This window comes from Pisolithus orientalis, assembly GCF_024613125.1.
Source record: "Pisolithus orientalis strain OTSU chromosome Unknown F5J12scaffold_9, whole genome shotgun sequence".
NCBI classification, from domain to species: domain Eukaryota; kingdom Fungi; phylum Basidiomycota; class Agaricomycetes; order Boletales; family Pisolithaceae; genus Pisolithus; species Pisolithus orientalis.
In genome coordinates this window covers 907,082-930,429 of record NW_026260790.1, presented here as the reverse complement: position 1 = coordinate 930,429, position 23,348 = coordinate 907,082, and the positions used below count along the sequence as shown (strand labels likewise).

At 48.9% G+C, this 23,348-nt stretch overlaps 8 protein-coding genes across 8 annotated transcripts; 4 read left to right on the top strand and 4 right to left on the bottom strand.

The window, feature by feature from the left end:
• Nucleotides 1-163: 163 nt before the first annotated feature.
• Nucleotides 164-1,540, bottom strand: F5J12DRAFT_781842 (uncharacterized protein; the record flags this gene model as incomplete). The annotated part of the gene is made up of 9 exons (XM_051742629.1): nucleotides 164-203; nucleotides 239-262; nucleotides 303-349; nucleotides 412-655; nucleotides 764-900; nucleotides 951-1,112; nucleotides 1,161-1,267; nucleotides 1,355-1,381; nucleotides 1,519-1,540. 9 exons carry the CDS (start codon nucleotides 1,538-1,540, stop codon nucleotides 164-166), a joined length of 810 nt encoding a protein of 269 aa, XP_051601467.1.
• Nucleotides 1,541-7,722: 6,182 nt separating this feature from the next.
• F5J12DRAFT_781840 (uncharacterized protein) lies at nucleotides 7,723-8,573 on the top strand (the record flags this gene model as incomplete). The annotated part of the gene is made up of 3 exons (XM_051742628.1): nucleotides 7,723-8,015; nucleotides 8,077-8,227; nucleotides 8,394-8,573. 3 exons carry the CDS (start codon nucleotides 7,723-7,725, stop codon nucleotides 8,571-8,573), a joined length of 624 nt encoding a protein of 207 aa, XP_051601466.1.
• A 605-nt stretch (nucleotides 8,574-9,178) lies between these two features.
• Nucleotides 9,179-10,621, bottom strand: F5J12DRAFT_718758 (uncharacterized protein; the record flags this gene model as incomplete). Its single annotated transcript, XM_051741124.1, has 7 exons — nucleotides 9,179-9,298; nucleotides 9,356-9,434; nucleotides 9,473-9,665; nucleotides 9,718-9,836; nucleotides 9,889-10,160; nucleotides 10,211-10,342; nucleotides 10,400-10,621. The coding sequence occupies 7 exons, from the start codon at nucleotides 10,619-10,621 to the stop codon at nucleotides 9,179-9,181; spliced, it is 1,137 nt and encodes a 378-aa protein (XP_051601465.1).
• An 891-nt stretch (nucleotides 10,622-11,512) lies between these two features.
• Nucleotides 11,513-12,922, top strand: F5J12DRAFT_781838 (uncharacterized protein; the record flags this gene model as incomplete). Its single annotated transcript, XM_051742627.1, has 5 exons — nucleotides 11,513-11,730; nucleotides 11,787-12,052; nucleotides 12,087-12,307; nucleotides 12,596-12,668; nucleotides 12,792-12,922. The coding sequence occupies 5 exons, from the start codon at nucleotides 11,513-11,515 to the stop codon at nucleotides 12,920-12,922; spliced, it is 909 nt and encodes a 302-aa protein (XP_051601464.1).
• A 2,727-nt stretch (nucleotides 12,923-15,649) lies between these two features.
• On the bottom strand, nucleotides 15,650-16,433 carry F5J12DRAFT_912261 (uncharacterized protein). The gene is made up of 4 exons (XM_051749059.1): nucleotides 16,186-16,433; nucleotides 15,969-16,126; nucleotides 15,852-15,906; nucleotides 15,650-15,796 (listed from the first exon to the last, which is right to left on the bottom strand). The coding sequence occupies exons 1-4, from the start codon at nucleotides 16,327-16,329 to the stop codon at nucleotides 15,719-15,721; spliced, it is 435 nt and encodes a 144-aa protein (XP_051601463.1). The 5' UTR covers nucleotides 16,330-16,433; the 3' UTR covers nucleotides 15,650-15,718.
• Nucleotides 16,434-17,670: 1,237 nt separating this feature from the next.
• F5J12DRAFT_822138 (uncharacterized protein) lies at nucleotides 17,671-18,374 on the top strand (the record flags this gene model as incomplete). The annotated part of the gene is made up of 4 exons (XM_051745343.1): nucleotides 17,671-17,796; nucleotides 17,848-17,996; nucleotides 18,057-18,117; nucleotides 18,172-18,374. Coding segments are annotated over 4 exons (426 nt in total), but the record flags the coding sequence as incomplete, so codon positions are not given.
• A 3,305-nt stretch (nucleotides 18,375-21,679) lies between these two features.
• F5J12DRAFT_891366 (uncharacterized protein) lies at nucleotides 21,680-22,084 on the top strand (the record flags this gene model as incomplete). The annotated part of the gene is made up of 3 exons (XM_051747480.1): nucleotides 21,680-21,822; nucleotides 21,882-21,942; nucleotides 21,998-22,084. The coding sequence occupies 3 exons, from the start codon at nucleotides 21,680-21,682 to the stop codon at nucleotides 22,082-22,084; spliced, it is 291 nt and encodes a 96-aa protein (XP_051601461.1).
• Nucleotides 22,085-22,174: 90 nt separating this feature from the next.
• On the bottom strand, nucleotides 22,175-23,273 carry F5J12DRAFT_822131 (uncharacterized protein). Its single transcript, XM_051745342.1, has 5 exons — nucleotides 23,120-23,273; nucleotides 22,833-23,067; nucleotides 22,708-22,772; nucleotides 22,268-22,647; nucleotides 22,175-22,210 (listed from the first exon to the last, which is right to left on the bottom strand). Exons 1-4 carry the CDS (start codon nucleotides 23,166-23,168, stop codon nucleotides 22,610-22,612), a joined length of 387 nt encoding a protein of 128 aa, XP_051601460.1. The 5' UTR covers nucleotides 23,169-23,273; the 3' UTR covers nucleotides 22,175-22,210; nucleotides 22,268-22,609.
• Between the last annotated feature and the right edge of the window lie 75 nt (nucleotides 23,274-23,348).

The window sequence follows — 23,348 nt, the reverse complement described above, 5'->3', positions numbered from 1 at the left end:
AGTTGGTTGAATATACATTGCTGTGAATGTTGATCATTTATGAGATACCACCCATTCACATGATGTCTGAACCCCTGCCCATCCATGCAATGTCTGACAATCTGCCCATCTGCATGATGGCCTGAGTAGGTTTATTTTTTTTGCAGTTTATGATGCACACCCTTTAGCTCTGAGTACCCACCCAATCTATGATGTCAAAGCACCTGCCCATTTGCAAAATCTTGGCAACACCGCCCACCTGAAGTTCAAGAGCCAGCATATCCTAATAAAATACAAGATCCACATTGCCTACTAAATCTTACATTAAATTTTGCAGCTTCAAATCAACAGTTCTCCAGTTGCAACTGGTCTAGGTAGTAGGTCATCCATCCACAGTGATTGACACATGGGAACATGCACTGACTGATGTACATTGGCATGCATGTAGTATGCCAGGCATGCTCTGTCACCATCTACAGCTCCCACCCCATGCTCCAATGCTGAACCTGAAAATGCAATGATCATCCCTGGGTTGTAGCACAGCTGCAGATTCAATGTTGGAATGACAAAGTCCAAGGGCAGGTAGTTGCCCACAGTTACCAGCATGTCATACCATGGATCCTGTCCATTGATATCCCTGTGGTAACAAGTTGCCTGATTCACCATCATGGACATGCTGCTATATGTGGAGCTTCATATCAGCAGTATGGAGCTCATATCCAAATCTGCCTGCTGTTCTGCCTGTTCACCAAGGCAGATCAATGCTTCCCTGCCATCTGCATACATTTGCAGATGGATGACATGCAGGATCACAGATAACAGGGCATTGGTGTCAGACATTTGGTCAACCCATTCCCTTGTAGAAGTGTTTTCCATCCTGGATTTGAGCAGCCATGAGGCTTCCAGGAAGCCATTTTGGGGCTTCAAGACAGATGAGTGCTTTATTCACAAGGAAAGAAATGATCACCCACCCCATGACCCTGTTGAAACCATGCAGGTGACAGTTTGATGGCACCTTTCAACTCAGCATTATCACAGAAATATGACTTGTCCATCTGCCATGCCTGTGGGGAAGCCTTTATGCTCTCCTGCAGTGGTTCCCTCAGAAGATGAAGGCAGTTCCATATGTCAGCCTGCCATTGCATTAAGTCAGTAGAATATGAGATTCTGCATTCCCTTACCCTTCTTTTTGGGCTGAGAGCATCTGGCAAATACCAAATGTGGATGGTGTTTGAGTCAGTCACCAGAATGGACAGCTCAGTCACTTCCACATATCTCTCAGCAGCTTCTGCATTGCAGGTTTTTCACCCCAATTTTTCCCAACATTGACTGTGGAAAGATGAAAACTTCCATTGCACCATTATGATGGACTTACTTGGGTGACAATAGGCCTGTGAGATTACTGATGATATGCAATCCACTTCACATAACACCAGAAACAGAATCAATATATCTGGCAGGGTGCAATGTCTGCTGAATACCTCCTCTTGAAATCTGGCTTTCATGTATGACACAATGCAGTCTGTTAGTTCCATTCACCATCTGTGGGGGTTTTAGACATGTCTTGCATAGTATTCATGCTTGGGGTGGATGAGGTCAGAGTTGTATAGTGGGCAAGCCACTTGCAGCTTGTTGGAAAATTACAGCATGTCAGGACACTTGCCTCAATATTTTGCTGTGATCTAATCAATATGTTGTGATGCTATACATGCTATTGGTGTTGGGCCTGTCTTATGTTGTGACAGGGGTGGATCTTACTAGATGGACCTGTCCTTGTTCTATGGTGATATAAAAGATATTACTGAAGGGCCCATTGATATGTTATGACCATATAAATAATGCTGCTGAAGGGCCCATCCTTATGTTGTGACCACATAAATGATACTGCTGAAGGGCCCTTCCATATGTTGTGACACTATAAATGATATTACTGATGGGCCTGTCTTTATGTTGTGATGGGGGTGCATCTTACTAGATGGGCCCATCTATGTGTTGTGACACTGTAAATGATATTACTGACAGGCCTGTCTTTATGTTGCAACAGGCATACATCTTGCTATGGATGGGCCCATCTATATGTTGTGACAGGGGTATATTATCCCAAAGATGGGCCCTTCCATATGTTGCCAACTCTGTAATCTACCATAGAGGGGCCCCTCTTTATGTTGCAATCTTCTTCATGATACAATAGGCAGGCCCATCCTGATATTGTGACTGGGGTGCACCCTACCATGGACAGGCCCATTTATGTCTTACAGTAGCTCAGCATACTTACTTAGTCATAGGCCCATCTATATGTTGCAGCATCCTTACCCTCCACAGGCCCTCCCATATGTTGTGGAATTGCACTTATGGGCCTGTGCATATGTTGCTCTCACTATAGGCCCTCAGGCCTGTCCATGTGTCATGGCTAATCTATTTAGATGGGCCCATTGCAGGGTCTATATAAGTGTTGGCATTTTGGCACACAGGCTACCTATATGTTGTGACTAAATGGACTACATGGGGTCAGCTAATTCACTGATCCCCAGTCATATTGCCACCAATACTAAATTCTATCCTTACTTCAGACACCATAGGTGCTCTTGATGGCACACATATTGCATGTGTGCCATCAAAAAGTGAATGGGATCTGATGTGCAATTGCAAAGGTTTCTTATCTCAAAATTGTCTTGTCACATGCTCACTCAATGGTATTATTACATATGTTCTTGGAGGCTGGGAAGGATTGGCCACTGATGCTACCATCTACCACAATGTGCACTTGCAGGACTTCATGATTCTTGATGGGCACTATTATCTTGCTGATGCAGGATATCCATCAACTCCACAATTACTTGTACCGTACTGTGGCCAACATTATCATTTGGCCAAGTGGGGTCAAGCTAACTTACAGTAAGTACTATTATATCCTTATGTACATTTGATTCTCATTCACTCCATACAGGCCAAAGGATAGCAAAAAACTCTTCAACCTTTGCCACACCATGCTTTGAAACAACATCAAGTGTAACTTCAGAATCATAAAGCAGCATTTTCACACCCTCATTCTTCCACCTGAGTATGATATGGCAATCCAATCATGGTTGCCTGCAGCTGCATGCTGCCTTCACAATATTATCCACCTCCATGATCCCTGACAATGTCAACATGCCAGATCCTGATGCAGTCAATGAAGAAGAAGTGCCACTCCTAGCACCCAAAGAAACTGATGTCAGAGACTTGCAAGATATTGCATTGAATGCTGAGTTGCACAGGCAGATGAATGCCTTGTGTGACATGATCACAATGCAGATGTGGGAGGACTATTGTGCTGAGCTTGTGAGGCATGGTTGATTCAGCCATTTGTAGTTTTCATATTTTTTGTATCACATACCTTGTATTCACAACTCTCTCATGAATGTTACCACTCCCAAACATTGTGACTCAACCTTTGCATTGTGATTCTCAACTACAGCATTGACTACAGCATAATGGCACAAGTATAGATAGACTACTTATCCCCCCCCATTCCTGCATATTCTGGAACCTGGCAGCCAACCACCTCAAGCCTCATCTTGACCCAAAACATTCTGTATGTTGGCAAGTGAGCAGTGGCATTCTTGTAACCTGTGACATAGGAAGGTTTCTCTTCAAATATCATTTGCAAGCAGACCAGGTTTCACTCTGAAAGGTTCTTCTCAAGCTTGAACATCAGCATGCAAACTTCATCTAGATCTCAGCTCTTGGATTGGTCAAGAGCAGCGAGCATCTTGGTGATGTTATCTTGCACACCAGTCATGAGATCCTGCACTGTGTCTTCAAGGCCAGCTGTCTGTGAGTGCTGCTTTGAGAACCAGAAGAACTTCCCCTGGAAGCTGTTGTGGACATGGTGTCAAGCTTGGCAGTGGCATCACTTTTCTGCTTCTTGCCATGAGATGACAAGCTGGATGAAGGTTTGATGGATGTGCTTACTGATGTCATCACAGAAGATGGTGGCAATGTGGGAATCAATGAAGGGGAGACCATGGGGTCAGGTAGGAGTATGGGTGGCACACCAGACTGGGCCTGCAAAACACCTGGTGGTAGAGGCATACCCTGAGCATTTACAGCAGGCTGCACATGTCTGAGGAGTTGGCATAATTTGACTTTGATCAGGAGACTCAGGTTGATATGGCACAAAGGTAAACTGTAAAGCAGCTTGCATTGGTGGCATGGGGGGAAAATTGGATGGTGTGGATGTGGAAGCCTGGGACCTTTGGGCAGGGGGTCAGGAACAGGTGGCATGGTGTGCATTGGTGCCCCTTGCCTTGTCAGGAAGGACAAAGTCTCACATATGATCAAAGTATTTGAAGCCCATGTTGCAGTACTGGGCAGTATCTGGTTGATTCTAGTGGACAGTCAAGGATTTGTGCACCACACAATGAGAAAATCCCAGATGTACCTTAACAATATCATCCATCATGAGTTGCCCTGTCCTCAGTTATGAACATTAGCACCTTTTGCTGCTGAATACACAAGCCCTGACCCCCCTGCCACAGCTGAAGCTGCATAATAATCCCATTTCAGCTGTTTATGAAATGAGTGATACAGAATGCAAGGATAAATCAATCAACACACACTTTCCCACTTGTCCTGACAGTTTTTTGCAGTTTTACAGTAGCCATTGGGTTGGACAGGTAACCAAGATACTAAATCATTAAAGTGACCTGCTTGAAAGGCCATACAATTGCCTGCCTTGGGTCAGATTTCCTCCACAAAATCAAGAAGTATCTCAACATCTGCATGGGGCCATACAGCTCACAACTTTGGCTGAGGCTCAGAGCTCAAACTGATTGATGGGGCCTTTCCCTTTGACCCAGAACCCCTACCTTCCATCTTGCCACAAAGTCAAAGTGAGCAGCAGGGTCAGGGACAGGAAATGATCTAGCTTGTGATAATGGTCAGTTCATCAAGGTGGCATATCATACTATGCATACATAGGGTAACTGTGAGTCATCACCTGATCAGTAGACACCACAGTCACAGATAGTCTGCAATTAGTCAACTTGGAAGTCTGCTGAACTCCACACTAGACTTGGTTTGTATATGTTTTGCATAAGGAAGCAGAAATTTCACTACCATTCAGGCCCTTAGAAGAGCAGGCATGTTGCCAGGCACTTAAAAAATTTATTCATTTTCTGGTCTCATTGTTTATTTACAGCCAAAAGGGAACTTCAACAGCCGCAGTGCCAGCAGGGGCAACAGACTTCCAAGGTAGCGATGCAGGGGGAGCAGACTCCTGAGGTGGTGATGCAGGAGGAGCAGATTCCCGAGGTGGTGACGCAGGAGGAGCAGACTCCTGGGGCGGCGATGCAGGAGGAGCAGACTCCTGAGGTGGTGACACAGGGAGAGCAGTTTCCCGAGGCGGTGATGCAGGCGCAGCAGACTCTTGAGGTGGCACCGTGGCAGCAGATTCCCCCAGCCTGGATGCTGTGGCAGCAGATGCCCCAGGCAGTGACACTGTGGCAACAGCTGTTCCAGGCATCGACACCATGGCAGCGGAAGTTGGCTTTGGACAAGATAGAGCAAGAGACACTTAAGACAGGTGAGGAACTCCACCTCGAAGAGGCCAGATTCCAATCGCTTTTGGCAAGATTCAAAGAAACTCATGAATCCACCATGAAGGACCTCTTGCCAAACTGTTGCTGAGGCTAAGAAGGTAAGTGCCGATTTCATCCAACTGGTCCCCTTATCTCACCCATTTCAGATGTTGGGATTCTTGGAGTGCACCTCCTGTAATGCAGAGACATGGGGTATGTGAACGGAGGTAAGTTACATGGATACCATTCATAATCCTGTACTTAACCCTCAGTTAGCACCGAATTCTTGAATGATTCGTCATTCCTCATCATGGTTGCTGTTGTCATAATCACGGTGTGCATTAGTGGGAACACGATGGTGTTGATTGTGGGGCAATCTCACCGAAGTTTGTACTTAGTGGAATCCCATCTTCTCAACAGATGGCCCTCATTGTTTCAATGCTATATGTGTGCCCAATCCATAGTAGTTTGTTTCCCAGGTACATTACAAGCAGGTTTTTTTTTTTTTTTTTTTTTTTTTTTTTTCCAAGATCCTTCTCTGGTTCCGGCAGAGTAAAGCATCACATAGTGCGGGCTTGTCCTAGGTTCCCGTCGAATCTGACGTCTCCCGCTGGAGTCACTTGTCCATTGACGGACATGGATGGAAGGCCACTGCAACCTAATTGGGACACAGGACAATCCGACGCAAGCCAAAATGCTACTCTCAGAGGGGATTGCGAGCGCTTCTAGCAATATTCCATACTGAAAGGCGTCCAGTAACCTCGATATCGAGGCCATTGTCCGAATGCAACGATGCCCAGTTACTATCGACCGCCACGCATTATTTGGCACGCGAACGCTGCTTTCACTGATCATGGTCGTCATATCGCTAGCTGGCGAGCTCGGACATGTCGCTGAGCTATAGCCTTACATACCGCGGAGTACATCTCGTCCTCTTCTTTAGATGAGTTATTTGCCATCGACGAATTAGCAAGTCAAAGACCTTGACTCTACTCTACGTTGGTCCTCTTAGCCCGGAGCTTCGGCGTTGCGCTTGTGGTACTAGCTGACCGGGAAGCTGTGCAATGTGCACCTGGTACCACACCAGCCTCGCGTTTCGTAGAGCCTCGACCAATACATCTTCCCCTGATGGCCCGGGCGACCACAATGCGATACGTCATGGACTAGTTCGATTTCAGAACTCGTGTGTACAATCCGGTCTAGTCCCGTTAAATGAGGCGCTGGGCTCAGGGTCACCATTGACTAGGGACCCGGGATTCGCTCATCACATGGGTGCAGGCCCTCCATGCAGCATGGTATGAGTGATATTAGCCATTTCAATTCCCCGACGAGCCCTGAACAGTCCCCTCTTCTGCAATTTAGTTTGCACGTTCTCAAACCTTTTTCGTTATCTCGCACGGCCGCATCGTAGGATGGGTTTCTAAATGGTGAATACCAGCATGTTCCGGAGCCGCGATGTCTGCCTGCAATTGATCATATCTACTGCAGTTTGCCTGATGATTTTACTTCGGCGAGGTCCCTCGACGCATCGTTTTACTCTGATGGACAAGTCAGCAGCGTTGCTGAATGTCACTTATTTAGCAAGTCATGATTCTTATGGATTTCGGAATTGTTCGGCCTTCGCAACCCACTGTCTGACTCTGAGATTAATCGTTTATACTATTTGCGGGTGCGCTGCATAGAATATCCGGCTATATAGAAGGTAAGCATACACACAGTCACTGTCTCGATGATAAACGGTGTTCCCTTCCTCCGATACTCTGTAACTTCGTCCGACGGATACCTTGTACGAATATGGCCGCGCGAGCAACTGCTGCTGTATCGCCGCGATCGGCGTTTACTTTCGTCCAGCAGGACTGGAATGGTCATATTGGTTTCTCAGTAGGAGACAGATGACTCTTGCGTCTCCGCAGTACGGCCTACAAATTGTCGCCGCGTGCTGTGGCAGACATTCCGCCACTGGGACTGCATCCCCAGCCTGTTAGGGAGCTATGCCGGATTTATATAAAAGTTGTCTTCATCGTGTGGTGAGCCATTTACTCATCAGTGGCTTGGCTTGGCAAATCAAACCCGCACCGATCCACCGAGGGACTAAAAACTCAGTCAAAAGTTCAAAACGGCTAAACAAGGACTTTCTTAGGTAATTTCCCGCGATGCAGGAGGATTGTAACTAGTGGAGGTCATGCCACAGTACCACGACCTGATTCGTATGAGCAACAATGCGGTCATGCCTAAGGTGATGCTCCTGGATGTGACGGACGTAGTTGTGCCGTGTGACTCCGCTTCCGCAACCCTGCCACATACAAACCAGCCGGACCCCGCGAGCCAGCCTCACGATTCCATGGACGTCTCGAAAATGGTCCGAGACAGCGCCACAATTGATAATTTCCAAGCATTCCCAGCCATCTGGATCCGTGTAGAGACAGAAGGTAGACGGACAGCGGATATAACGCCTCTGTCGATACGATACAAGATGTCAGTGTCTTCCCAACACACGCAACTTAGCAAACACATACCGCTCGTCTGTCCGTGGTAGGGGTCCGTTGAACAGCATTGTATACGGTACTGTGTGCGCTGTTGCCATGAAGTTAGAGAAGACTCTTGAAGCGAGAGAAGGAGAGAGCACACCTATTTGCTATGGAACTATTATAATGTTCCAGCAGCCATCTGTTGTCGAAGGACATACGGTATAGGTGGGACTCTCCAGGCAGCTATTATTCTTTTATATAGCAACATGCAACGGCATGTGGCGAGGGGACCTCCATGAACTTTCTACAAATTGAGGTTTAGTACATAGCGGCATTTTGCGAAAACAATATTGTGAACCGACGGGATCTACGATCCATGATGTAGTGCATCGTGGCCACCCCCGCATCAGAGATTCAGGGGCCGCGTCGGCTGCAACTTCTCGTCTTGGGAAGTAAGGCCGACTCCGGCCGGCGAGCATGTACGGTGCACACAGCTACCCAGGACGACTGTAGCGCCTGCGCCAAAGAAGTAGAGTCGACGGATGTGACCATCAATGGCGAATAACTGATCCAAATATGAAGACAAGGTATGCAAGACTATAGTCAGCGACACGTCCGAGCTCACCGTTGTGATGTGACAATTAGCGCAAGCAATCGCGCGTCAAACATTAAAAGATCAACGGGGGACAGCTGGTGGCGGACTGGGTACCGCCGCGAGTGGTCGTAACGGACCGGTCACCGGTCTAGCTTAGAGGCAGTCAAACCTTTCACTGCCAACAAACTCCAAACTGCACCGCTGAGATCCGTCGGTGCCTTACCATTGTAGAACACCACTTGTGCAATTGACACGGATCGTAAAACTGGATTTATCGATATGCTTGGACTGAAGCCTCCTGCTGGCTCCGTCGAAACGACCACCGAAAGTCTCCAATGCCACTGTGGCATGAGGAAGGCGCGAAGGGAATGACAGGTATTAGGGGATAGCCCTCAAAATCCGACGCGGACGAGGAGAACGCTGGAATGGGTGATTCACGTGCATTGCTTTGTGTGACGGTACATACATTCATCGAACACAGGAAGGATCCACAATCTCTTGTGGTATAGGCCTTAGTAAAAGGTTAAAATGCTGACATACCTCCAGACTTCCATTGTTTTCATTAATATCGCCCTTCATCTCCGGAGGCGTAACCTGAAGGCATTCATCGAAGCACGCGACTGCGAACTGAGGTAGTCTTCATAAAATCCTACAATGAACTCTTCTGCTTTGAACCCGAAGCGATTGTATAATAGCTGATGGATGGGTGGTAAATGCAAACCCCAAAGGAAAAGAAGTGCCTGTGAACATACCATGGCGGGATTATTGGCCGAAACATGCAAGGTGATATCTCGATGCGGATTGAGCGAGATCAAGTGATAGAGCATGGTTCTAGATGGGGTTTGCATAGTCAATCATTCTGCAGTAACGTATCGACCCAGTCGGTCAATGACTCAGGGGATGCGTACGCGGCTATTTGCGAGTTATCCCAGCCCACCCGGACAGCAAGGTACGTGATATAGGTTTCTTGGGGAGAGCTCAGAAGTGCTACGCCAACCACCAGATGACCGTAGGTGGCTATGACAGTACAACGCTCCGGAGAATATTTCAAGGAGTCGCTAACTTGCAAACTTGATAAGCGGAGAAACTAAATATGGTATCAGGCGATGCTCACTGTTAATCCCATCCCAAAATACCCTGGTCAGGAGATCATGCACCTGTGATAGGTGATGTGGTTGAAGAGAGGTATAAGTGATGGGGATCCGCATTCGCCCTGGCTGATCCCGCTCTGCACTACGGTTCGCATGGTCAGCGAATGACGTCACGTGAAGAAGCACTAACTTACTGTACAAGAGAATAGTGTTCGTGGATGTCCTCTAAAAGGTTCATCCAAGGTGTGTGAGTTTCCCAATCGACAGCGATAAGACCAGGAACCTTCCGGGGCCTCGACCCATACAAGCGTGACGCAAAAGAATTCTCATATCGAGTAGACTGAATGGTTCTAAGATGATCGATAACTGCCGGTGGCGCCGAAGATAGCTGCAGGATCTGCAAGGAAGTCAAAGAAGATGGTTTTGAAGCGCGGAGAGGGATCTGAACGTCCGATCTGCCGCGCTGCTGTTATCACATCAGCCGAAGTTGTACCGCCGGGTGGCGAACAAACGTACTCTTTGAAGTTCCAATTTCCGCAAGATGATGGATTCGGTGACTGATGGAGTTCTAGTTCCCTTGTTTGTCTTGTTCACGTAGCCCAATATTGCAGTGGTCTCGTAGCGAGATAACGGCCGAACCACCTCACCCTAAAGAAGAAGCTAGGAGTATGGCACCGTAGACAGCATACGAGAGACTCCACCTACAGACTCATTGACATCACAGCGCTGGGCCCAGACGTCGTGTCGCGTCTGCAGGTACTCGGGGAGGAGACCCTCGACGACGGTGTCAAAACATCCGTCATCACGTGTTTCTTCGCCAGACGTCGAGCCAAGTTGTATTCCATACTGAAAGGCGTCCAGTAACCCCGATAGCGAGGCCGTTGCACGAGTGCAGCGACTGTCCAGTTGGGATCGGCCGCCCCGCATTTGTCTTTCGACGTTTGACACGCGACTGCTGCTTTCGCTGATCGTCATATCACTGGACTGTGAGCCCGGACGTGTCGCTGAGCTATAACCTTGCATACCGCGGAGTACGTCTTGTCTTCGTCTTCGTCTTCGGATGGGTTATTTGCCATCGATGAGTTATGTAGTATGCGGTTGCATTCGTCGACTTCCTTCGGCCCAAATGTGCGTCAGTGGCTGTACAGTGGACACCTATCAAAGCTATGAGCGCGGGGAGGTCTCTCAGCCAATATGCCTTCTGATAAGCCGACCACGATGCACCCACGACAGAGACCCTCCCGCGAAATGTCAATGCCGATACTAATCGTAATCATCAAACGGTGAATAGGTAGACCTCCCTCCGACGTCATGGAGGTCCTCCCGCCAAATGCAGTTAGGACCCGATCCTTCAACAGCGAAAAAGCCCCAGGTGTTCATCCCTTATGGTAAACAAACTCTTGGAGTGCTTTGTGATTGTGTGACACTAATTCATGGATGCCTTTCAGATACGCCTGTCGTGTCATATGATGGTTTTTCGCGGACAGTCATGACGTTTCTCCGCTGCACTTGCGTTCGTCCGCGGGCATGCATAGTTTGTGTTGGTGCGTACCGAAGCTATCCCCCTAGGCAGAGCGATTACGCACCAAGGTCCGGCATCCCATGCCCCCAAAATGCCACCGATATGTCGCAGCACGAGGCTTTCGAACAGTTTTTTCTTTCAGTGCTCGTGTGCTCTGCAAGGAGGGCGGACCTCCAGCTCTCCAATTTCCCACAGCCCGTACCCCTTGTACCGACCTCCTAGCTTGAAGCCATAAAAACAACGCCAATATCTCATCAAGGGATGGCATCCGACATCCTGTACCTTCTGGCAGAAAGATGTCTTCCAGCGACAGTTGGGCAGCTCCAGCGGACGATTGGGCATCGCTCTACAGTGATTTGTCTCTTTGTGTGGATGATGAGACTCAGTGGATATCCCTCTACGCCAATTCCGTACCTTTGGAGAACTATTGGACACCTGTCGACCGGATAATCCTTGGGAATGAGGAGGTTTCTGAAAACGATGGGACGCCAGAGCATCATTACGGCCCAGCCAGGTACATTTTTTCTTGTTGTACATCGGGAAATTTACCTGGAATCCATGGCAACGCAGTACTCCATTTACATTAGATATTGACACCCAGGAGATCCATACGGTGGACAACCAACTTGTGCGTGTCGACTCTGCAGCATATATCGAGAGAACTTTAACGTTTTGGAACACGCAGGACAACTATATCAACTGTCCAAAAACCCTTTGCCTTCATACGGATCCAAATGGCGATGAATGTTTTGAGCCCATAAATTGTGGTACAATGCCCGACCACTTCAGAGATAAACACGATATGAAGGGCTTGGGCCGCAGTCACCCATTGGTCTGTGAGTGGCAGGGTTGTAAACGCACAGTTGTGAGGCATAACTACGTCCGTCACGTCCGCGAGCGTCACCTCAACCATGATCGGAATTCTGCTCACAAACACCAAGCTATTGTACGCTTTGGGGGATGAGCTGGGAGGGAGTACTACGGCGACTGGATCGGCAGCTGCACTTTGGAAGGGGACAACCGGGAAAATTTGCCTTGCCCGATACTCTATGCGTAGCAGAAATCCCCACTATGTCTTATCTTCTTGTTTTGTGTGTATGTACTAATATGATTACGCGGGCGAATCGACACTCGGATCGAAACTTCTCCCTTGCGATTGGAAAGAGGAATGCATATAGTGGCAGCACGCAATTGGATTCAAAAGGCCTACTGTTCAGATGTTCGCAACGATACTTTTCAACTGCGACTGGCATGATTTCAGAATCGCAGCCCAAGTACTTGCTGCCAAGCGGAAGCAAGTGGTCGGCTTACATAAGCATTACAACTGGATGCCAGTCACGCCAAATCTTGGCTTTTCTCCGTCCTTTTTGCCACCCTAGGGCGTCCGCGCTTTGAAGGAGACGCTGTGGGAGATCGCCGCAGGTGGGACACCCAAGACAAGACATCCCGCTAGTGCGTGCAGGTTGCTAGATCGACGATCAAACGTCACAGAGAGACCGAAACAAAAGTAAGAGGGAAAGAGGAAGAGATACCACTTAGCATGACTGACAGGATCTATTTGTACGATCGGAGCAGACGGCGCCAGCTACAGCAGTACAACTGTCCAGTGCTGCATTCCTTCGGCACTGACCATCGGCGGCAAGTTCTTTGATTGTAAGCTCACCTCCGCACCAGCCAAAGTGAGATACCTAGTTTCGAGCCTGTAAATCAAACCGTTTTACTATGCCATTGTGCCATGGTAACCCCCGTTATTGCAAGTATGTACACCACGTTCAGATACACTCTTCATAAAGCTCACGCCACACGTGAACATAGGAGGGTAGTGCTTCTTCAGGTAAGGGCTTGCTGTGGGGAGTCTGTGTCATCTAAGAACACATGATCTTATGTGGCTGGCGTGCACGGACAACTACGATTATTTTAAATAGAGAGCCGGAGGTCTTGCCCTCATCAACTTGCTCACCGGCGAGGGAAAACTTCGCATTCCAGTATTAGCATTCACATCGCTCAATAGTCTCGCTAACGAGCTGCTGCCTTCAAACAGTTGTTTCTCGACCTCCTCGAATAATCGAAGTTCCCGGCTGCTCATACACAGCATCATCTTCCCACCTCCACGAACGTTTGGTTCCACGTGTGGCAAAATAATCAGACCTCCCCTCCACTCATACGGCGTGGCTCTCGATTCCAGCTGAAACATTCCATGGAACTCGGTCAAGGAGGCCCTCCTGATGTGTCGGCGTCAACAGCTGGCCAACCCTAACCAATGGAGATGGATGCAGCGGCGGAGGGTATCTGAAGGTGAGGTCACGCACGCTTTTATTACCGTTTTTCAACTGGTCGTTCGGAGACGGGGGAAAGGCTATACGCGAAGGCTAATACTTCTGTACAACTTGTCCCCCGACCTCCTGGAACACGGCGACATGACATTAATTTCATTTGTGTTATCTTTCCCTGCGTCCATCCATCGGCTCAATGACCTGATCTACGGCTTCTGTAGGCCATGTAGCTCGGCTTTCCACACTGAATACCGACCTCCAGACCTCCCGTCCTCTCGCCCTCCCACCCTCCAACCACCTTTGTATCCCTTATGGGGCGCAGTGTATGCTATAAGATAAACAGCTTGCCTAAATCCTGCGTTTCAAAGTGCAGCAACTCGCGCCCCTGCAGACACACAGATATGTCCACCGGAAATGATGGGCCCGAACACTACAACGGAACGAACAGCAGGTGCCGTTTCTGATGGATCAAGTCCTTTCTCCAGCTGACACGGCGATGCAGGTCTTACGCTTTAATAAATGCTATCCCACCACCAGCTGAGACACATAAAGAGCCTGTACGTGTCTTCTAAGTCATGTATATAGACAGTACATTTACGAAAGGAGCAGAACCAGTTTGCTGCTTGTCCGTTCACCCACTGCCTTCATACCTTCCCGGATGGCGCAGAGTGCTATGAACTCATCAACTGCGGTATGGTGTCGGAACACTTCAAAAATCACGGTATCAAAGACTTGGGGCGTGGCACTCCTGTTACTTGTAAATGGCGAAACTGCGGATGGGGACTTTCGAGGCACAACTACGTCCGTCATATTCGGGAACACCACTTGCGACATGTCCGGGATGTCGGCCATAAACCTAACCCTTGGTAAACCGTTTCCAGTAAAGATTGACATGCTCCAAGCTGACTCGGATAATACACAGAAGAACTGAGTGCCACTGAGTTTGGGAAATAGTCCAAAAAATGTATATTTCCTGTTCGTACGATGAAAAGGTGTACGTTGTAGTATATGAATCAAATGTTCTGATGACAACCTTGCTATCGTGTCGCACAACGGCCGTAATTTGGTGGGATCTGAGTGGGATGGTCAAATTTGCAAATGGCCAGGTTTTTTCCAATCACAAGGAGGTCATTATTGTTAAGCGGTACCGATCGACGTAGGTCGATCCGGTCGGCGTAGCTCGGTGCGCGTCATCGATCAGTCGGTCACGATCTTCCATCAAATCGCTTGCGTCACGAATCTCACTTCCGGGTGCGAGTCTATATCCCTACATTGGATATACAAACGGAATGGACTTCAAGCTGAAAATAGACGTACCATGTAAACACCCCCTTGCCCAGGTAAACAGTGGTTTACTCTTGAACTTCTCGGTTGCAATGCTGACCATATCCGTCGCCCTGCTAATGAGGCAAGAGCCCCCGGTCCCAGCTCTACCTTGCCAGTAGTAGAAGACATGTTGAAATTATGTAGAAGAGTCTGCTTGACTGCAATGGCCCTGCGCGAACCGAGGAGTGGAACACATCAGAGTGGGAATTATGGCTCGCATTACGCAGCGACTAAAACGTGGATACTAATAAGGGTCGTAGAATGCAATTGCAATACATCGTGTTTGGAGTTAGCAATGAATGTGCAGAACACCCCAATCCACGCAGTCAGAATATGCAGGGATCTTGGAATCCGATGTATGGCAGGGAAATAAACACAGTACGCACTGGAGAGAAGTACGTTTATTCCGAACATTAGTAATTTGCGTCACGAGCTGTAACGGTATTGGACTAACCGTGACGGACGACCATCTGCACCACAAGTTTATGGTCTCTTCTGGAGACCGACGTATGGGATTAGAATCATTAATCGGTTGGAGACCCCTTGCAGCGTTGCATGCGGACAGTAATGGGACACTAGGCCGCTTCGTCGCTGGAAACGGCTCGATGGTCACCGGCTGAAAACCATGAACATCCAGTTTAGCCTTAACACCGTTTTGGCAAATGGTTCTCTACTTAGCAAGTACCCTAATGATCTCGTTTTTCGGCAGTCCTGCGTATCCATAAGGTCATCTTCGAGGGCTGTCAGGCATTTCGTCGCTTGAAGTCTCTTCGGTTCCAATTTGGGAGGTTCATTGTACGTTCTTACTACTCAAATTTGGTTGCTACATTGGTACTCGCGACAAACGTTAACTTGTACATGGAATGACTATTCAACATTCACAGAATTCGGCTTTCCTGCGTTCTACACTCCGGTCAAACCTTTAAACCTGAACAGTTGCTCTTTCGGGAAATTGGTGCTCGGGTTGATGCGAATGTCAATCTGGAAAAGCGGCATGAAGAGCATGGCCCAATACAGTTGTCATAGTAACACCTACTCTATCTTCCTCGGCGGTCCAGACAGTCGCAGGTCGAAAGACGCTCCGCTGAATGCTGTCGGATGCATCAAGTTAAGTATACCTTCACTTTGAAGTCTCGAACGCAAGTGGACTTACATGAATCCATTTTCAGTTTCTTGGAAGAAGATGCCCCATGCCTGAGCGGGTCGGTCCCGGACGGCCACAACACTACTCCCTTCGATTAGCGTTACCCTGCCGCCAATTCTGATTTCATAGGTTCGATTTTGGGGGTCTCCAACTCTCCTAAATTCGAACTGTAGGTGTTTTCGTGACTCATCAGGTATTGAGGCGTGATGTATGAGCCCAGACCTACCATTGGCGGCTGGACACCGGGTTCCTTTGGAATGAGGATGAGGGGTACAGAGCTGTCCTCGATGGTGGGAATGCCAACGTATGGTTCCCCCTCCTTGAGGGAGATGATGGGGGATTCAAACCGATCGGCTAGCTCGCCAGACATGACGAAAACGATGTGTAGAGGGTACTCGGGTCTCTTCTGGAGGATCGACTCCGCTGGTCACCCTTTTATCCTCTGCCGGTTAAACAATGGACTTAAAATGGGGTGGTCATTTCACGGGAACCCCCAATGCTCACCTTCCACAAAACGAGCGTTCCAGTGTCTGTCAGTCCATGAATAGGACATCAGCTCCAAACGGCCACCTACTCGCTCCATGGTATTGCAGTCGTTAACTCCGCCGCACCTTCCGGCTAGGACTCAACTTCTATTTGCATCGAGGGCAGTTGACCGCAATTATACCTTTGCTGGCCGCAGATTTCATCCAGAGAGCACACAATTCGCCCAGTCAAGTATGATTTCGGTTCATCACAAGAAATCGAAGTTGACGATGGAGTCACGCCCTTGACATGGTTCATATCACGGGTGCCGCATGCATATGTTCTAACGTCTGAATCGCCTTTCATGCACCATTTACATACCGAGCACAGCAGCAGCTCTCAGGGGAACTTAGGACCTGCGTTCAATCAAATGCTCATTTTTCCCCGTCCAGCGTCATTACATAACGCCTGTACAGAGTTTTATCCCACGAAAGTAGGAACGTGTGTGATATGGGTTGCAGAGGCTGTTGCCTTTAGCATGTCCAGGTGCAACTATTGCAGACAAGAAACGTAGGTGATAGTATTCAATTTCCTGCTTGCTTCGCGGCCATAGCGGGACTTCTGCTAGAAGTCGAGCGATTTCGTCAATTGCTTCTCAATTAACTGGTTACAGTGGCCATCATGGCCTCAATTGCGCAGCCAACTGGGTGTCATTTTGCGCCCAAAGGTTTACGCCCATATCATGCCAGTTAGGATCATTCAGTACTCTGGATACGGTTCAGAAACAAGCGGGTGACCACAATGTTCTAGTCATCGGGCAAGATCCACCAGTTACTTCGGGCTGCACCGTGATATCATGGGATTTATGTTCAGACCATGTCGGTTTAATGGGGATTTGGTCAGGCGTAGTTGAACACCACTAACTTGACAAACGAGGAGAAGCAGGGACGACCCCCGCCTAATAACAGGGGTTCCGTTTATGGACTGGTGCGGATGACGAACGCCGTGATACAGGCTTCCATGCTCAAAATATCAATCTAAGCCCGGAACTCCAGGTCAAGTCTCAACATCCTCCACTGGGGAAGACTTCGTTGCCCGTGTTCTTTGAGATGGCCGTTCACGTTCGTCGATATTCTTCTCGTGGCTCCTCAGTCCCGGAGTATAAAAGGGACAGGACGGCTGCCCATATCTTGCAGAGTCGATATACTGTTGACAACTGATACTCATCGTGCCGAACCCCCTCAAGCCAAGCAAGAATGCTGTCATCTACTCCTTGGTAGACGGCGAACCCTACGTCGGAATTCCCCCCACCAAGCCTGTCACTGTGCCAGTTCTTCTTCTGGCGAGGGAGTCTGTCAAGGAACCCCCGACAGTGAGTTTGGTCTCGCGTGCGCTCGAATACATTACCCAGCAACTTTGACAGTCCAATATGGAGAAAGTTGGGGAGTGTACCTATGTGATCAGCGCAAATGGATACAAGACACAGGACCAGAATGGCCTTCTCGTTGGTTCCATTGAGGAAGAAGCTCAGAGATGGCGCATTGAGTACGCCGAACGCCATGACGCCTACATGTGAGTTAATCGTGTCCGACATGTGTCTACAACGTGACGCCTGACATAAAAATAACCTAGCGTTGCGAAAGAGAACGACCGCGGCGTCGGATGGGTCGCTCCGACTGACGAAGAAAACCAGGTAGGTTCTGTGACCTGGAAATTGAAGGATGACATACTTACCTATCGCATTCAGGTTCAGGTTAGGCTGCTCATTATGGGACCATCTGACCCACCTTACTACCCGTCGAACCAACTGTTCAGGTTCAAGTATCCTCGTGAGTGATCAGGAGGTGAAGTAGATTGTGTATGTATCATTACGTTGAAGGCCAAAGTGCCCAAGTCTGTTACGTTGTGTGAAGTGTGCTAGTGTACAACAAGAAAATCCAAGTGCATGCGTAGTTCTGTGGGTGCCAACGTGCGCGTTTGAGATAAATGAGAGTAGTACAGACTCCCTGCATATGCACCAGGACATTCAGAACATATCGGTTGGTGCCCCGAAGTCACCTCAGCTCTCCTGAAACTTGACGTGGTTTGACGATTCCCCGGTCAGCGAGCTTGACCTTAGTACACTAGCTTCTCTCCTTGAAGCATTAGATCTATCTCATCGGTGATGCTAACATGTGATATGGATTGCAGTGGTCATTTGCTCGCTGAAAGGCAACCCGGTCGCACGGACATTCATTGTGACATCACTTACTGCCCGAGGACAGAACCACGCGTATCCACCCTGTCCAAATTTCTACTTCTCGAGAAAGTCACCGCAAACACTCGTCTCAATTTATGCCCTTCACCCCACAGGGTGGCAGCAACGGGTTATCCTCTCCCCCTTGACGCCCACACTATGGACGACTGACTATGTCATGCCATCAAACTTTTCCTGCGTTAATCTGATGTCCCCTCCAGCGCAATTTTCAAGTGTGTGCATGGAATGCCTAGAGTGATAACATGCAAGGAAAAGACTAATACATGAAGAGAACCCCAGATCAGTGACGCACCTGGGCGTTCATTTCATTGTTTGAGGTACTTGTTCCTGTGGAGCTGGACCTCTGACTTCTGCCGTGGACTGTAGTTGATGTGTCTGGGTCTTTCATTTCCGGTGGTGGACGCGACGCCATCTTACGGACTTTCAGTTCGTTCTGGACTCTGCCTGGAGGAGGTGGACTGGTACGCCCGAGTCTCTTCAGTCCAGATAGCGGACGCAACGCCATGACACAGGAAATATAGTTGGTGCGCCCGGCTTTTCAGCTCAGAAAGTGGACGCAACGCCCAATGCCCGTAACCCCCAAGCATCACGTTTCGTCAGTTCCCCAGTATTCCCCTTTGGACTCAGTCCCAGAGTATAAAGGGACGTGGACGGCTGCCCATATCCTGCAGAATCACAACACTGTTAACAACTCACTCACCATGCCAAACCCCCTCAAGCCGAGCAAGAACGCTATCATCTACTCCATGGTAGATGGCGAACCCTATGTTGGAATGCCCCCCACCAAACCCGTTACTCTGCCAGTCCTCCTTTATTCGAGGAAATCTGTCACCGAGCCCCCGACAGTGAGTTTGGTCTTACATCCCGCGCTTGAATGGGTTACCTACCAGTTTCGCAGTTCAATATGGAGAAAGTCGGAGAGTGTACCTACGTGATTAGTGCCAGGGGCCACAAGACACGGGAAGAGAATGGTCTTCTCATCGGTTCCATCGAGGGCGAAGCCCAGAAATGGTATATCGAGTACATGGAACGTAATGATGCCTACGTGTGAGTTAACCGCGGCCGACGCCTATTTGCGACATGGGGCCTCATGTAAAATGACGATGTCTTAGCATTGCGAAAGAGAACGACCGCGGCGTCGGATGGGTTGCTCCGAGTCCGGAAAACAAAGAAGAACGTGAAGAAGAACGCCAGGTACTTAGAATCTACGTACCAATGCAAGCGCAAACACTCTGAGCTTACACATCACCTCTTAGATCCGGGTCAGGCAACTCATTGTTGGACCATCCCATCCACCTTACCACCCGTCGAACCAGTTGTTCAGGTTCAGGTATGAAGACTGATGAAGAGGTTAGGTGGGTTATGTGTACCGGTACAACGGCCAAAGTGCCAAGGTCTGTTATGTTGTGCGAAGTGTGTTAGTGTAGGATACGAAAATCCGAGTGCATGTGCAGTTTCTGTGGGTGCCAACGGGCGCGTATGAGATACATGAAAATTGTTGGAAGACGACATCTGCCAACCAGTTTGGGTCCCCTGCAGTGGCTGACACACTTCACATTCAGCGTCGTTTCACCGTATGCGCGGGTCAGGACGTCCAGAACTACCCCGTGATCGATATGATCCCTATATGACCGATATATACACCGGCTCCGAAGCTGTCGCTAGCCCCGGTGGTAATCATACTCGATTTCCTGCTTCGCCACAGGAACGCAGCAACACTCTTCTCGAAAGTCGGCCTTGCAGACCGCCTTGAAAGTCCTGACGAGGACGAGTCCCATAAAGCTGCCAATTCAATATGTGCTAGCGATGGATGCAAAAAATGCGACGCATCCGTAAACAAAATTAACGATGCATCTTGAGTTCTCTCACATATTGGGCGAGGAATCGGGTAAGGAAACGGATGTAATATATGCCGTAGTCAGTGGCGGAAAATCGCGCCACATCTATGCATGAACAACAACCGTGACTAATGATCCCTCATCATTGAGGGACTGACAATGCGAACTGATTTGTTCTTGAGCTTCCTAAGAGGATGCCGAAGACTCACCCTCCTTGTGACCTCAGGGGTCACTGCTTCGTTTTGAGTGCTTTAACTTTGCGCAGGGCGGCAAGAGATGATACGAAAGCACAAGCATGATTTGCTGGACTTGATTAGACGTCCTTAAGGAAGCACACAACACAAGGGGGACTGCGACTGCTCCAGGCTATAGTCAGTAGTCGCATCCCTACTATGCTTACCACGCCTTGCATGCGTCATAAGCGCATCACCATGTCCAGTGAGTTATTACTTGGCCGTTAGCATCAGTTGCTTCCGGTTGAACTATGATCAGTAGTGGTACGCGCCGTTTTGATGACCTCCAAGCGAACGCTGCACTCTTTTTGCCAGACGGAGATGACTCCAGATCAGTGACAGCCCTCGGCGTAGTAGGCTGATCGCTTCTGATCTAGAGATGTTGGGAGCTTCGCAGTTATCAAACGACATCATTTGAAGAACTAGGGAAGGTCATGGGGTCGTCCCAAGGACGTGGGTATGTGGAGCAAGAACTACTGTCTTCTGGGCTCTGTTGCAATACAGGTTTCCATACCTGAAATATCAATTCGGGCCCAGAACCCCGAGTCTGGCTTGAACATCCTCCACTTGGCAAGACTTCGTCGCTCGTGTTCTACCAGATGGCCGTTCACGTTCGTCAGCTGCAGAACGTTCTCCTTTGGGCACCACAGTCCCAGAGGATAAAAGGGACGAGGACAACTGCCCACGTCCTGCAGAGTCGAAATACTTGACAACCCATACTCATCATGCCAAACCCCATCAAGCCAAGCAAGAATGTTATCATCTACTCCTTGGTAGATGGGGAACGCTACGTCGGAATTCCCCCCCACCAAGCCTGTCACTGTGCCAGTCCTTCTGTATGCGAGGGGACTCTGTTATCGAACCCCCGACAGGGAGTTCGGTCTTGTCTTCACTCGAATACATTACCCAGTAATTTGACAGTTCGACATGGAACAAGTTGGAGAGTGCACCTATGTGATCAGTGCCAATGGATACAAGACACAGGACCAGGATGGCCTTCTCGTTGGTTCCATCGACGGAGAAGCTCAGAAATGGCGCATTGAGTACGCCGAACGTCATGACGCCTACACGTGAGTTAATCGTGTCCGACGTCTTTCCGCAACGTGGTGTCTGACGCACAATGACCTAGCATTGCGAAAGAGAACGATCGCGGCGTCGGATGGGTTGCTCCGACTGACGACGAACGTCAGGTAGTTTCTGTGACCTGATAGTTGACGGTTGTCATATTTACCTATCGCGTTTCAGATTCGGGTTTGGGTTCTCATTGTGGGACCATCTGATCCACCTTTCTACCCGTCGGATGAGTTGTTTAGGTTCAAGTACTCTGATTGATCAGAGGTTGAGTGGGTTGCGTACGATTGTGAAGCCCGAAGGCCAGTCTGTTGAACTGTGACAGCATGTATTATGAAAACCTGAATGAACGTTCCCTCAGCGAGCGGTGTGGAGTTCCAAAGAAAGCTGTTAACTCTTCGAGTGAAATGTAGGGTCCCTACAACACATGGAAGAGACACTTGCCAGCATCACTTCGTAGTTTGTAGTACATCGTCAAGACGCACTGTTGACAAAACCGTTGGGACTTGCTGTTCATTTTAATATGCACCTGCTTTGTAGCTTGCCGTCCAAAAATTGGCCTAGTGAACAACAGTAAGACATGTCAATCCATCCACCGAGATATTCACCAGCCCCTCAAGCGAAGACAACAAAACATATATCGATCCACAGTAGATACAGTCCATGACAACATTGAAACACCGGATTGTGAAGACGAAGGAGCGTAGGTGAATAGATATATCATGCATGAATGAGGGTAATATGAAGTGATGAGATGAAATATGAAAAGCAAAGAAGTGTCCGCGATCATAGCCTCGTTACAGCCTTGGAATCCAGGGGCATACCTGCAAGTAAATACAGTCGATCAGTGACGGTCGGCCAGGCTCACGATTGAGAAACTTCACCAGAGGGGTCGATACCATTCCGGGCAAGGAATTGGTTGTGGCGAATCAACCTAGCCTGGTCAAAGCTGCAGGCGGCGCCAATCAATATCTGGTGATATCACACAAATCATGGGCAGAAGACTCACTCGACTCGTTCCCTCCGCATTATTTCCAGTACTTCCTGGGTACCACGTTCGTCGAGGCCAGCTCGCGAGTCACCATCCCTGATGTTTGCCTCGATGTCGAACATGGACGAAGACAGACCAGCTTGGGCCTGACCGGAGAAAGTCGACAGGGGGGTATAATGGCTCAAGCTTGGGAACATCGACCTGACCTTGGCGGGAACATGGGGAAGGATGGCGGAACGGTAGTGGTACCCAACTGCACTCAGATCAGTCATGTGTCTGGAGTCCGCAGTACAAGGACGACTCACGCATTACCAGCAACGCCAGGGCCGCGAGAAGGGAGAGGTAGAAAATCATGGCTATCTGGCCGAGTATTTGAAGACTCGCAAGCGAATAGATGTTGTTGGCGACGTCTTCTTCGAAGCGAAAGACAATACACGCACAAGCGAAAGACAAGGAAATCGCTGTTAGCACTGCCAGCCTCAGGGAGTATTAGGGGCACAGCCACATCTAAATATCACGTGGTTAACGCGAGGC

Coding starts and splice junctions, on each gene's coding strand:
- F5J12DRAFT_822131 (XM_051745342.1), bottom strand. CDS start 23,168: ATGATTTTCTACCTCTCCCTTCTCGCGGCCCTGGCGTTGCTGGTAATG. Junction 22,773..22,832: donor ATGCGGAGGGAACGAGTCGA/GTGAGTCTTCTG, acceptor CGCCGCCTGCAG/CTTTGACCAGGCTAGGTTGA. Junction 22,648..22,707: donor GAATGGTATCGACCCCTCTG/GTGAAGTTTCTC, acceptor ATTTACTTGCAG/GTATGCCCCTGGATTCCAAG.
- F5J12DRAFT_912261 (XM_051749059.1), bottom strand. CDS start 16,329: ATGTCTGGCGAGCTAGCCGATCGGTTTGAATCCCCCATCATCTCCCTC. Junction 15,907..15,968: donor GAAACTGAAAATGGATTCAT/GTAAGTCCACTT, acceptor TGCATCCGACAG/CATTCAGCGGAGCGTCTTTC. Junction 15,797..15,851: donor GGACCGCCGAGGAAGATAGA/GTAGGTGTTACT, acceptor CCGCTTTTCCAG/ATTGACATTCGCATCAACCC.